The sequence below is a fragment of the Suillus subalutaceus genome (genome assembly GCF_016647625.1).
Source record: "Suillus subalutaceus strain FC151 chromosome Unknown DFJ58scaffold_18, whole genome shotgun sequence".
Classification (NCBI taxonomy): Eukaryota; Fungi; Basidiomycota; class Agaricomycetes; order Boletales; family Suillaceae; genus Suillus; species Suillus subalutaceus.
The window spans coordinates 114831-128305 of NW_024540267.1; the positions used below are offsets into that span (position 1 = coordinate 114831).

Genomic DNA, 13475 nt, shown 5'->3' on the forward strand with positions numbered 1-13475 from the left:
AACCCAACATGTCTCGACGCCCAAGTTGTAGTTTTACAACTCGCCAGGCGGTTGCCGCCGTGGCACGTCTTGTAAGTTTGAACACATTCCAAATGCACATAATCGAGGAGGAGATGGAAGACCGTCATCACCGGGCGCGTCTTCTGATGGATCTTCTCGACGCCCAAGTTGTAGTTTTTATAACTCGCCAGGCGGCTGCCGCCGTGGCACATCTTGTACTTTTGAACACATTCCAAATGTACAGCATCGAGGAGGAGATGGAAGACCGTCATCACCGGGCGCGTCTTCTGATGGATCTCCTTCACGACGCAATGCTCAAGGCCCTCAACGCCAAATATCACCGTCAGGCCCACCTCCTCGAGGAGTGTGTCGATCCTTTTGGCAGACAGGACGATGTTTTCGAGAGTTCACCTGCCTTGGTGCACATACCCTCCCACAGGGTCAGGATAGCAGGCGATCTCCGCAGCCTTTCATGATCCCCACACAGGCTGCGCAAGCGTTCATCGCCCCATTCCTTACAGAGAAAGGTCTATCAAAATTCGTAGGAGGTGGTACCGATGGCTATTTCCCTCAGGATGCTACAACGTCTCTGACTCCGTCAGAGGCCCAAAGCCGTTTGAGGAGATTCTTACGAGATGACTTTCGATTCAAGACTGCACCTGAGATCTACGCCTTTCTCATACCACTATCGAGTGCCAATCTTCAAAATGGCTCATGGGTGGGTTTTAGACATGTCATGCAACTCGTCATGATTAACTGTTAGACCCAGACTCAAGAGGAAGGACAGGTATGTTGCCACTACCCGATCCAAGTGTTGTGTTGACGATGATAATCCCAGTTACTACTCGAAGCCTTGACTTCGGTACGTTCATTCAGGATCTTGTGATGCATACTCAACCGAAATTCGCAGAACACTGGTCGACTTCGGGTCGCCGACATAGTGACTTGGCCCCATATTTCCTCAAAAGCAACGATGGGTCGCGAAATTCTTTCATTTCAGAGAGGGCTTATCCCCCTGCTTAGAGTACGTCGACATATTAAACGCCCCGTACTAGTATTGACGTTGTTGCAGTATATGTCTTCCGATTTCATTGTTCAGAGCACTTTAAGGACTCAAGCGAAGTATGTGTCTTCAATTCGTCGTGACGCAACGCACTGAGCTGCCGCTAGTCAACTGTACATGACGGTTTTACAGAACCTTCCAAGTTTTGCAGATGCTGTCGAGAAGTCTATGGACAGCATCATTGCTTCCCGTTCCTTTAGTGACCCGGGAGCTTTGGGAAAAGATCCTGTTGACGCACAGGCGTTTGCATCCATCGCTGGTGTTCTGCACGAGTAAGGAACTGTCACTATCTTCATTATTATTGCTGCAATCCGCATTAGGTTTCTTGTTCGCTTCAAGAACGCTGTTGCGACATATCCTCGGCTGGCACCCTTGGTCATGAACTTGCAGAAATGGTTTGTAGAGTGGAAAACTGGTGTCCAAGCCAATCCGCCTTCGTTCGATAATTTTCTTGGAGGCCTGCAGCCTACTGTACGAGAGCTGCTCATTCAAACTCTTAACGAGAAGATTAACAAGCTGGTTTCCATTGTTGAACGGGAACAAGGAAAAGAAAAACGTCCTGATCGTCAAAAACAATCCGCCCCCTCCAATGAGGGCATCCTTGCTGCTCTCCATAGCGGGTATCAAGGTCCGGGTGCCGTACGTGAAGGTGGACCTCGTCACGATAATGACTTTGAGGACATCCATGACATTCGCGTTGCTCCCACTCATGAGGAACTCATGAGCCGTATTCCCCCGTTTCTGCCAGTCAACTTCTTTGGTGCTCCTCATCCAGCACCTATGGAGAGCATGCAACGCTTGCTCGACATCCAGTTCAGGCTTTTGCGAGAAGAGTTGACGTATGTTGCTGTTTGGATAATCTTAGTTAGGCGCTGACTGAACTTTGTGCAGCGCCCCTTTGCGCCAAGCTGTTCAGCTCGTCCATGATGACTTCAAAACACAGCCGCGTAAGAAGACCAAGCTCGCAGAGCTTCTAAAGAACAGGGGAGGAAAGTACCGTGGCCAGGCGGACACACAGGACAGTCTCATGTTTAACGTCTACACTGGCGTTGGTTTTGAGTCGCTCGTACCTGACTGGAGAGGTATCTCTGCAAGCGTCGTCGTCGACACGCCCCCGGGCCGCGCGCGCTCCAACAACTCCCATATGCGAACTTCATTCTGGGAGGGTGGCAAGCGCCTTTCCCAGGGCGGCTTGATCGCCCTTGTGTGGCAATCTGGCAATGATATCTCTGTGCACCTTGGGGTGGTCGCCAGCTCCCTTAGAGATCTCACTGAGTATGTGAAGCGCGATCCAGATCGCGTAAAGCTTCGCATCGTCTTCTTCGACACGAAGTTGGAGTTGCGTATTTTGCAGGAGCTCAGGAACCCTCAGATGTCCGGACAACACATCAAGTTGTTGGTCGAATCCTCCGTCATGTTTGAAGCCATCCGACCATTTCTCGAAGCTCTGAAACGCGAACCCGAGCTAATCCCGTTCCCGCGCTATCTAGTTCACCGGCCGCCAGGATTTCTTAATACTTGCAAAGTGGACCCTCCACGTTACTCAACGATGCCTGGTTTCGCGTTCAATCTTTCATGTCTCTTCCCCGACAAGACAGACGTGGAGGACTTGACGCTCTCAGTGACGGATCATCAATCTATCGAAAATGCGCGTGCTGAGCTGCGGCGGAGTAGCCGCCTTGACCCGAGCCAGGCAGATGCAGTTGTTGATGCACTGACGAGAGAGGTGTCCTTAATTCAAGGGTGAGTGTCGCACCCAATGAGTGTGAATGATGGCCTGACAGTATCTTCAGTCCTCCAGGGACAGGAAAGGTAATAACTCTCACCCAACCTGTTGTATCGCTCTGACTCGCACATCCTAGAGTTATACCGGTGTTGAGTTGCTCCGTGTGCTGCGAGCCAATGATGTCGGCCCCATCTTGATGATCGCATTCACGAATCACGCACTGGATCACATGCTTGGCTCTGTGCTGGATGCAGACATCACCAAAAAGGTTGTCCGTTTGGGTTCTCGCTCGGCAGATGAGAGGATTTCACAATATTCAATCGAGACACTGGAAAAGGTGAACGAGGAGTCTCGCCTCAACAGAACGTTCTCCAACAAGCGCAGGGAACTCAAGGGGATCCAAGAAAGCATCAGGGACTTGATGTTGAAGGTCCTGAAGGATGACTTGGAATCGAACTCCACCGAAGTCATTAAGTATATCTCAGTCTTGCATCCGGAGCACTCCGAATACCTGGCTTCTCCACCAATATGGATTCAGAACATCAAGTCCCTTTTCGGTGGTGACGACGACGACGGTGCAGGTGAATGGCAGCAACAGGGCCGGCGAGGCAAGACTTTCGTCAAGGACATGTCATTCTATGCATTTTGGAGGGACGGATCTGATTTGGAATTCATCGGAGCTTTGAATGATGGCTCATACGCACCTTGGAAAACCACGCCTCCGCCTAACGAAACGACAGGCAACAAGTATAATCTTTTAGAACAGGATTCTTTGCCCGAATCGGATGATGAATACATGACGACCGAGGAGGATGATGACGAGTCGCTCTCTGAAGACCTGCCAGTCGAGGACGCTTGGATGAGAGTTAAGGTCGAGTCGCCATCTCCCGAAACTGCTAAGGAAGTCCATGTTGCTCCCACCAAAACTCCCGATTCCTCCATTCTGTATATCGATCCTGAATCTTCTGACGACGATGGTCTGGGTCAGGCAGACTTCAAGGACCCTGAAGGATTTCTTGAAGCCATCGGATGCTCGCAATGGCCTGTTGTTCCTACTTCTAATCGCCCCTTGAATGAACTCCTCGATGATGTCGACGACGTTTGGACCATGAGCAGGGCAGAGCGGCACATCTTGCATAATTTCTGGGTTGAAAATACGCGCATAGAGTTGGCTGAGACACAGAAAGGCGAGTTTGAGCGCCTTCGTGAAGTTCACGAGGGTATACTGCGGGAATGTAACGAAGGCAAAGAAGAGGTGCGTGGCTGTTTTACTTCATTTATCAGCTGGATCGAATGGTTGTCTAGGTCCGTCGAAATTTACTGCGCAACATCGATATCATTGGTTGTACCACGACCGGTATGTGTGTTTCCAGTATTTAGTCATGCTTCTCCACTTACAACGTGATCCTCACTAGGCGCAGCAAAGTTGGCCACGCTCTTGGGGGTCAGTGAATGAGATTGACGTCATATCCGTTTGATCTGAGCTCTTACAGGGTCTGAGTCCTCGAGTCTTGCTTGTTGAGGAAGCTGGACAGGTTCTGGAGGCTCACGTGCTCGGAAGTTTGGTGCCCTCGATTGAGCACCTTATTATGATCGGTGACCCCTTACAACTCCGGCCGACACTCAACAATTTCTGTGAGCGCTTCATGATGAAAATAATATATGCGTTCTCTAACATCCGACTAGCGTTGTCCATGGATAGCCAGAGAGGGCGAGATCTCTATAAATTTGACATGTCCCTGATGGAACGTCTTTCGAGCTCCGGACTTGCTATGTCTCGGATTGATGTACAACGCCGAATGCGGCCTGCAATTTCGAGTTTGATTAGGTGGGTCTCTTCTTACATACCAAGCGCATACTGACTCTCTATCAGGAACACGCTCTACCCCAGTCTTGAAGATCATGAACTTGTCCACCAATATCCCTCTGTCCGCGGCATTGCGAAGAATATGTTCTTTGTCAATCACAACCATAGGGAAAATGAGGGTGCAGAAGACTCTGCCAGCAAGTACAATCTATACGAGGCAAGGGTTTTTATTGTTTTGATGACTTGGCTGTTCACTGATTCATAACAGGTGGCAATGATTCGCTGAACTGGTGTTGTATCTGTTGAGGTCTGAGCACACAAAGCTCTTCGTAGTTTGAGGATTGACCTGGTTTATTCAGGCAAGGCTGCTACTCTGAGGAAGGTGATATCGTGGTTCTTTGTGCCTACCTTGGTCAGCTTGCCAAGCTGCGAGATGCCCTCGCTAACGAGGTGGCGATTGTGATTGATGAGCGCGACCAAGCTGCTCTTGCTGACCAAGAAGGAGATGATGAAAATGAGTTGAGTTGTGGGATCACTATTGAACATGTAAAAGTCACGAGAAGGGTATGTATTGCTGTTGTGAGGCAGTCTCTTTGTGTGCTCAATCAGCTTCTAGGTTAGATTGCGTACGGTTGACAACTATCAAGGCGAAGAGGGTAGAGTAAGTGTCTACACCAGTCTCATTTCATTCTCTGAATGTTTTCTCCTAGATTGTGATCTTGTCATTGGTTCGAAATTCCGGCGACCTGGACGATGAAATGGCTATGCTTGGGTTCACGCACGGAACCAGACCTAGTATCGGTTTCCTAAAGGTGAAGTAAACAGAGATACAACTTCGAGGCGCGCTCTAAATTCTGATTTCATGTACAGTCTGAGAACCGCACGAATGGTAAGCTGTTTAGTGGTATAATGGTGTGGTACGCTGAACATCGTGCTCTAGTGGCCTTGTCTCGTGCACGCGAAGGCCTTTTCATTTTTGGGAATGCTACCAATTTGTCCTCCAGGAGTCGAATGTGGCGGCGTATCATCGAGGAACTGGAAAGGGACGAAGCCCTTGGTCCAGCACTTCCTATCATTTGTCATCAGCATCCGGAGACTATCGAGTATGTCTGCAAACCAGGTCAACTACCTCAAATCGCGCCTGATGGTATGTATGATCGCTCCTTGAACTCCAGCAATGTATTGAATCACGTTTTCAGGAGGATGCATGCGACCCTGCGACTTCCGTTTGAACTGTGGTCACATGTGTCCATTCAAGGTAACGTTCTCCCGTTCAGTGTGACATATGAGGTTAACATTCCTTTTAGTGTCACAGCGATGATCAGAAACATGCTTCCGTAACGTGCATGCAGTCATGCACGAGGCTTTGCAAAAGGGGCCATCCATGCACCAAGCAATGCGCTTCCCCATGTGGCGATTGTTTCTTCCCGGAAGCCGATGTCGAACTTCCGTGCGGACACTTGAAGGCCTCTGTTCCATGGTGTGTCATGATCATCTCCAGCCGAAAACTTGATATGGATGCTTTATTTCTAGCCACGGGATCAGCGCATTGGAAAACGTCTACTGTGATTTCATGGTTGACAAGAAACTGCCTTGTTGCGAGCATACCGCTCGCATGGCATGTTCGACTAATCCAGCCACTTATCTCTGCAAGGCTCCATGTAACGGGATTATGAGTTGCTGTGGAAGATCATGCAACGCAAAGTGCTATGAATGCCAGCAGAAAAATACACCTTCCGAAGGAGAACATACACAAAGGGCACAGCATGCTGCTCACCCCTGCGAGAAACCACTTTTCTGCGAGCATTTGTGTCAGGATCCTTGTTCCGATGACCACAAGCACACCATCGCCTGCAAGAAGCCATGTAGGCAAGCCTGCTCTCATGCCCGGTGTAAATTGGTGTGTTCGATGCCTTGTGCGCCGTGTCAAGAGTCATGCACGTGGTAAGTGAAACCTCCCGAAATTGGATTCCATATTTTCGCTGATCGACATCTTCAGGAGCTGCCCGCACCATTCCTGTCCTGTACCATGTGGCTCTGTCAGTGTTCTGTCTAGCTTCAGCTGTTTCGTGCTTTCCTGATGCTCCATTTTCAGGTTTGTGCAAGGTTGCCATGTGACGTACCCTGCAACACAATCCTGCGTTGTGGACACAAGTGTCCTTCTGGTGAGTGGTAAATCACTTCCTCGAAACCTCGTGCTCACGTCGTGGAAAGTCTGCGGGGAAGATTGCGATATTCAAATTTGCCCGCAGTGCGCTTCCGATGACAAGAAACGCCATGTCGTTGATTTCATCATGCAGCGCACACTATCCGAAGTCGCACCGGAGTTGCAAACCCTGGATGAGATGTTGATTACCATTCCCTCGTGCAAGCACACGTTCACCGTGGAAACTCTGGATGGTCACTGCAGTATGAATGATTTTTACTTCCAGAACGAGTCTGGACAGTGGCTTCGTATGCTTTCCCCCATCGGATTCAGAAAACCCCCTACGTGTCCAACATGTCGTTCGCCAATCACAGCTCCCAGATATGGTCGCATCTTCAAGCGAGCTGATTTAGATATCTTGGAGCACAATGTTGCCGCCCGTATGTCTCGAGCGCTTCACCAGGTCCAAACTGCCATTCTCGGTATTTCTGAAGATGATATGAAGGCTACGGTCATCCGTGACGCAGCTACCATCAAAATCCGCCCCTCAAAGCCCCCAAAGTCCGCTTCGCAGGCAAAGGCTCGTTCTGAGGAGTTGAAGTCGAAGAAGGAAGGCCCCACCTCAGAACGCGCCCTCAACTCTGCCAACACTTCCTTCCATATTATCGATTCAGCGGTGGCCGGAGCTTGGGGTAAGATTACCCACGGATTATTCGATGCCTACAAGGCGGCGACTGCAGTTGCCGAAACACGCTCTGCCCACCTACATGCCTGGGAGTCTGCATTTTCATTCCTCTACCATCGCGAAATGGCCGCTCTCGTCAACAATCCAGCTCATATGCCTGTTCGGCCGCAGGAAAATGCGATGAGGCTTGCGAGACTGCAAGTTGGCCAGTCGCGTCCGCTAGCTGATAGACGGTTCATCGTGGAAGCTTTCTGGTCCACGTTGCATATTCGCCTGACTCTGATTACTCTGGGTCGCACGTGGCTGGAGGAGGTGGGCAAGCGTGAAGCTGACTATCCGATGCCTCATTTTCAGCAATGGGCAAACTACGTCAAGTTCATGCTGCGGAGTTGTTCTCTTGATGTGACCAAGGCTCTTGAGCTCGCAAGGAGCTCTGAATCCCACCGACAGGTCACCAAGACTTCTCTTCTCCACATGCGTGTCAAGCTGGAAAACTTCCGATTTAGCTTATACATGTCCAATAAACTTGGGAGCATCAAGGCTCAACGATCAGAGATAGCAGAGGCTGCGAAACAGCGCGGCCGCGAGGCGCAGCAATTTATGAGGGATGTAGTCGCAGAGCATTTCGCAAACAAGGTCACGCCGTCCCGAGAGGAAGAGGCTTCCTGGGTAGCAGAGAACTTTTCTCGTGCTGCGCAGACGATCGTGGATGAGTGGGAGGCCATTAAGGAGGCCGTCAGTAGATCCACGTTTTATCAGGAAGTCTCGTTAAAGGAGCAGATGGAAATAGTGCGAGCCTTGAACTTCGGTAAGGTTTATTGTTCCTGAAGCTGCAGATCTTTTTCACAGTATTACAGGCAGCACTGGACACTTCTACAACTGTGCAAATGGTCACACATTTGTGATTACCGAGGTGATGCCATTTGAGTATTTGGTTTATTGCAATGCTAATTCATGTCCGCAGTGCGGAGGAGCCATGCAGCGCAGTGTTTGTCCGGAGTGTGGCTCTCCCATAGGGGGAGAGAGCCACCGCCTCGACAATACAAATACCAGAGCAACTCAGTACGACGAGCTTGCTTTGCGAGCCAACCCAAATATAGCAGGAACCCCTTGGGCCAATCCTTATTAGAGAGCGCTTACGACTTCAACTGTCACAGATGCATATGTGCCAAACGATATTCTATAATTGACTAACTAAATAGCTTTTAAAATACTTCTGCACTGCAACACTTACTCAGAGAAATTGATGATCTGGCCAGATTATCTTCTGCGCTCGTATTTCGACGCATAAAAAATTCACAACTGGAGTTGAGAAACATACTATGGTACAAGTTTGGATCATGTCCATCGGTTCAGGCGTGCCAAGGGGCTCGCGTACAACAAATGAGGGTGTTGAAGCAAGGGAATCACCAAATCAGACGATCGACTGAAATGATTCTAAATCGTCATTTCGCTGTTCCTAATGGGAACAGTCTCGTTCTGTACTCTAGAAGATCCCGACGAGAATATCAACTTTCGGGAAAATATTTTAAACGGTGTACTATTGTCGGACATGAGGTGCATAATGAAAAGTCTACACGAGTTGAACAGTCTATAGAAGTGGAACAGCTACAGGAGTGGACTGTTGCATAAAAGGAAACGACGGGATGCTTAGCTTCAACAATATAACATCGTAAGTCAGAATTGTTGGGTGACATGATGTAAGTCTTGTATTAAGTAGAGTCCCGGCGAATGAAGGACAAAAAATCATGTTTGAAAGTTTCCCAGCAGCTGGCAAGCTCAGCGTCGAACCTTCAGACGAACCGAAGTCAAGCTTCATAAAGCATAAGTGATAATAGTGTCAACATACCACGGCCAGCTCTCTTTCTCCAGCAAATTTCTTTCCAGTAGTATACGACTCAAAAAGCCCTGTTCGATTGCAAACAACCAAAGCTTGAAGTTCAGCTTGTAGTTGGTAGTCGTGTAGTTGTACCGGAAAACCGACGATTGGATTGTCTTGTAGACGGTGCCCATTCCGTGCTGTACTCGCTCCAAAGCCCATCCATTGTAGATAACAGGGTCGCACTGAAAAACGGAGGAAGAGGGGTTCATTTGTGAACGCAAAGCGACCCCACGTGTATCTAGAGGCAGTTTCCAAGTATAACAGTCTCCAACGGTGCGGTCTGTGAAAGGATAGAAGGGGGAATTTTGTGGGGAAGTGCCGGTCGGTACTGTGGAAATCCATGCGAAGCCGCGTTGGCCGTACTTGATCACGACAGTAAGGTCATGCAGCGGTCTTGCCCTCCAAACTGAAAGAGTCTCCCTCTTTTCAAAAGTCCCCACTGGATACAGAGAATAAGCTGCGTCGAAGGCTATGAAATTCATAACGCAGGCTGTATGCACATGTGCGAGTCCGTCGAAATCAGAAACCAGCAGAATAATCTTATGATATTTCGGGACTCACTGGAATGAAAATTTATGATGGCATCGAATGGGCTCGTCTTGCAGGCTATAAGTTGGATCTTCAAAAGACCATCCGGACTACGTTTCTCGATTGAAAGTACAGATTCAACTCCTCTGATTTGGTAGTATAGTAAGAGCTCGTCATCATCAAGTGACTCGTCGCGGATTTGAGTACCATCCCATTCATCAGACACGATTTCACGGTAATCTCCAGGCTGAGTCGAGTCTGGCCTAAACTTATATCCTTCTCTCTCGACAAGATAGTCCAACACTTCTCTCACGTGCCCTGGATGCACGTAAAGGTCCATGTCAGATTCGGGATAAAACGTCCGATCCAGAAATTGAAGTGCGTTCGAGCCCGCAATAAGCGTCCCGGTACGTGCCTGTAAGCTGCGAAAATTGAGAGGTTCGGAAAGATAGCGAGAAAGATGCCGGTGTATGTTGTAGGCACGATGAGAGAAGTCCTTGGATGCAGCGTACGCAATACGACAACTGCGACCAATGCGTACAAGCGTGTGGGGCGAGACGCAAGAGAAGATGGCATCATAGATTGGAGCGCGACCAAATAGTTCGCCTACTGCACATTCGTAAGCAAGTCGAGGTGGTCGTTGACTGGTGTGTTTGGTTGGGATTGACGACATGTCACCGTAAAGTCAACTGAGGACTACCGTCAATATCTGAAGCACTCGTTAGATAGAAGACAACGCACCCTCGAGTAATATTTGGCAAGTGGGTTGTAGTGGGTAGACGTGCGAAGGCAGACTTATCTGCGGGACTTTTGATACTTTGTAGTCAGCAGCTCTGCGCCACGATGGCTCTGACAGCTCTGATACGTACGCCGTATAAACATCATGTTCATTTACGAAGTAGCTATAGAGCCTTGAGGCCATATATCGAGAACTGAACTCCGCGCCACGGTGGTTGTTTATATATAGTTGGGTGTAATTACGTATATATTATCAGTTCATGTGAATTCGGTGTTCCGAGTTGCCGCGAGCGCTACTGCTTAAAGTACTGAGCAGAGCGGCGATTAGTAGCAGCTCAAGCAAAACACAAGCATCAAAGCCACAATTGTCTTCCATATTTCCGCAAAACATTCTTGAAGTCGATTGAGGATCCATGTCTCTGCAGGGTTTGATTTCTGGATCTGAATGTGCCGTACCGCTGAACCCGCTGTCGCAAGTTCTGAAACACACAGAAGGAGACAGAAGCTTGCAGCAGGTCTGTCAACAGTGCCCGAAACCCGTAATTCATCTAACAATAATGCGAACAGGATCGTGTAGCTGGTCCTTCATCATCCCGAGTCAGTTTTTAATACATTCTGCTGTCATATGTATTCATTTCATCCATTAGCTCCAGCACCTTCCAGGATCAGCTCCAGCCCAAGCCGCCGAACAAGATGTCGCGATGGCACGTCAGTTCTTCGAAGGACAGCAAAGATCAGGTGGCCCTGCACTTGTTGCACCTCCGTATCTTCATCCTGCAGAACTTGCTCGCAGTGGCAGAAATGAATAGACTTCCAGAATTCAATGAAGCATGGACCACTGGGGAAAGATATCAGCCTCCAATACAGAATAATGTGACCCAAAGCTCATGGGCAAATGAATTTGGCGGTGCTCAGCAACAACCCATTAGCAGTTCCGTCATGCAACATCCAGTTGCACAGATGCAGATGCCTGAAAGTGAGTTTCCCTGCGTAAACTTCTGAATTTTGAATCAACGTTAGGCATACAGCTCAGAGACAGCAATTCATCGGTTCACATGGGATGTATGGAACACCCATGGGTTTGTATGGGAACATGGGACAGCCGTTCTTCCAGGGATTCAATGCTACTCCCCCGAGTGCAGACGCGAGCAAAGGCAAAGGCAAAGCCCGCGAAGCTGATTATGAAGCTGCGTTTGCTCAGTACGCTGCCTCGTTGCAAAATCAACAAGAATCCACCTCTAGGATCGTTGAATTGGACGATAATGCGGCTACTTTGGAGCAGGCCATGGAGAATGTCAAACTTGAAGATTCTGAACTGAAGACTAACGAGAATTTCAAGGAGTTCGTCATTTTATTATTATTATCATCATCATGTGCCTACTTAGTTTTCTGTAGCGCCTGGAATCACCTGCAAAATTCGGATATACCACCTCCCACGGAAGATATCGGCAAATGGGAAGCACAATTCAACCAGCTGATGGGTCGTGATCGCGAGGAGCTCGACCAGGATTACTCTACAGCCATGCAAGGAGCTTGGAATGACGGATTTGGAAATTTTAATGAGAGTGCCCTCGAATCCAAGTATAATGATGATGGAATACCTATCCTGAGCGAATATGTGTTCGGTGAGTCCGATTTGACATATCACACCCTCGTTTGTTCAACTATACAGAGTCAAACAACAAATACCTTGATCCGTCTTCGTCTAGTCGGTCACCACTGAGTGAGGCAAAGGCTTTTTTGGAGCAGGGTGGATCGTTATCTGAAGCTGCCCTTCTACTTGAGGCTGCTATCCAGAAAGGAGAGCTTGGTGAGGGCGGATATGAAGCATGGATACTCCTTGGCGAAACTAGAAACATGGACGAACGCGAAGACCTCGGCTTGCGTGCACTGACCGAAGGTGTTCGCTTATCAGAAGCTGCTAATGCTAACGGAGTAGGCATGCTGGTGCGTATTCCATCTGGAAACTTCTTCCAGCCCCCTCTCATGACAGAATGTCTGCAGTCCTTGGCGATCTCATATACCAATGAGTCTTACGACCGGGCCGCTTATATTATGTTATTGCGATGGTTAGAAGCCCGTTTTCCTGACTTTCCGATCTCAGATGAGACCCGGAGGGCTGTCTCGTTGCACTCAACATGGGACTCTCATGAGAAACTCACAGAGACCTTCCTTATCCTGGCACGACAGCAGTATAATCAGGGGATCGTTGACCCTGATACTCAGATTGCCCTTGGTGTACTATTTTATGCAACAACAGACTACGAACGTGCGAAGGATTGTTTTGAGAGTGCCTTATCACAGCGCCCTGGGGTAGGAAAGCTCCGGCCGCTATCATCTTATTGTCACTGATAATAACGCCCAGGATTACCTACTCTGGAACCGATTAGGGTCCTCTCTTTCTAACGGGAACAAACCTGAGGAAGCCCTTGGGGCGTACAGGGAAGCTTTGAATTTGCGCCCTACTTACACTCGTGTTATTTATAACGTTGGGGTAGCGTGTATGTTTTCTAATTAATCCCCCACACTTTCTTAAGCTGATCTCACGCATAGGTCTTAACATAGGAGCACACAAAGAGGCAGCAGAACACTTTCTGAGTGCACTTAGTATGCAGGAAAGCACGGGCGGTGGTCAAACTAGTGATCAGTTGTGGTTGACCCTGAGGCGCGCCTTTATTGCCATGGTATTTACGTTCGCTTCTATCATCTAGATGGCATGCTGAGCTTTGTTCCAGGATCGCAATGATCTTGCGGAGTTGGCTAAACCTGAGAACCGCTCAAATTTAGATCTCTTTCGCCAACAAGGATTTGATTTCTAGTAATTTGGTCAATGCAGTATAGACAAATTGATGCAGTACGCCACATATAGACCATAATCGGAGTTTTGTTTGGTCCTTGTA

The 13475-nt window shown here is 48.7% G+C and overlaps 3 protein-coding genes across 3 annotated transcripts; 2 read left to right on the top strand and 1 right to left on the bottom strand.

Moving 5' to 3' along the window:
* Positions 1-154: 154 nt before the first annotated feature.
* Positions 155-8683, top strand: DFJ58DRAFT_698979 (uncharacterized protein). The gene is made up of 26 exons (XM_041383541.1): positions 155-745; positions 911-1024; positions 1073-1122; positions 1171-1335; positions 1384-1902; positions 1955-2806; positions 2857-2875; positions 2926-4044; positions 4095-4146; positions 4205-4233; positions 4283-4424; positions 4476-4617; positions 4663-4845; positions 4956-5160; positions 5213-5257; positions 5307-5408; positions 5467-5485; positions 5537-5743; positions 5796-5854; positions 5904-6076; positions 6130-6540; positions 6596-6635; positions 6692-6761; positions 6811-8235; positions 8285-8340; positions 8392-8683. The coding sequence occupies exons 1-26, from the start codon at positions 473-475 to the stop codon at positions 8554-8556; spliced, it is 6636 nt and encodes a 2211-aa protein (XP_041247545.1). The 5' UTR covers positions 155-472; the 3' UTR covers positions 8557-8683.
* Positions 8684-8865: 182 nt separating this feature from the next.
* Positions 8866-10796, bottom strand: DFJ58DRAFT_770327 (uncharacterized protein). Its single transcript, XM_041389075.1, has 5 exons — positions 10707-10796; positions 10579-10644; positions 9871-10526; positions 9277-9799; positions 8866-9218 (listed from the first exon to the last, which is right to left on the bottom strand). The coding sequence occupies exons 3-5, from the start codon at positions 10508-10510 to the stop codon at positions 9140-9142; spliced, it is 1242 nt and encodes a 413-aa protein (XP_041247546.1). The 5' UTR covers positions 10511-10526; positions 10579-10644; positions 10707-10796; the 3' UTR covers positions 8866-9139.
* DFJ58DRAFT_770330 (uncharacterized protein) lies at positions 10681-13475 on the top strand (the record flags this gene model as incomplete). Its single annotated transcript, XM_041389076.1, has 12 exons — positions 10681-10722; positions 11001-11090; positions 11143-11172; positions 11223-11367; positions 11393-11551; positions 11604-11916; positions 11971-12200; positions 12248-12522; positions 12580-12888; positions 12941-13076; positions 13129-13259; positions 13311-13475. 12 exons carry the CDS (start codon positions 10681-10683, stop codon positions 13392-13394), a joined length of 1944 nt encoding a protein of 647 aa, XP_041247547.1. The 3' UTR covers positions 13395-13475.

Bases quoted from the DNA above. Each gene is read 5' to 3' on its own strand.
- DFJ58DRAFT_698979 (XM_041383541.1), top strand. From the start codon at position 473: ATGATCCCCACACAGGCTGCGCAAGCGTTCATCGCCCCATTCCTTACA. The intron at 4,425-4,475 runs GTGAGCGCTTCA...ACATCCGACTAG, and splicing joins GCCGACACTCAACAATTTCT to CGTTGTCCATGGATAGCCAG. The intron at 8,341-8,391 runs GTGATGCCATTT...TCATGTCCGCAG, and splicing joins ACACATTTGTGATTACCGAG to TGCGGAGGAGCCATGCAGCG.
- DFJ58DRAFT_770327 (XM_041389075.1), bottom strand. From the start codon at position 10,510: ATGTCGTCAATCCCAACCAAACACACCAGTCAACGACCACCTCGACTT. The intron at 9,800-9,870 runs GTGAGTCCCGAA...ATGTGCATACAG, and splicing joins CATCATAAATTTTCATTCCA to CCTGCGTTATGAATTTCATA. The intron at 9,219-9,276 runs GTATGTTGACAC...GTTCGTCTGAAG, and splicing joins GAGAAAGAGAGCTGGCCGTG to GTTCGACGCTGAGCTTGCCA.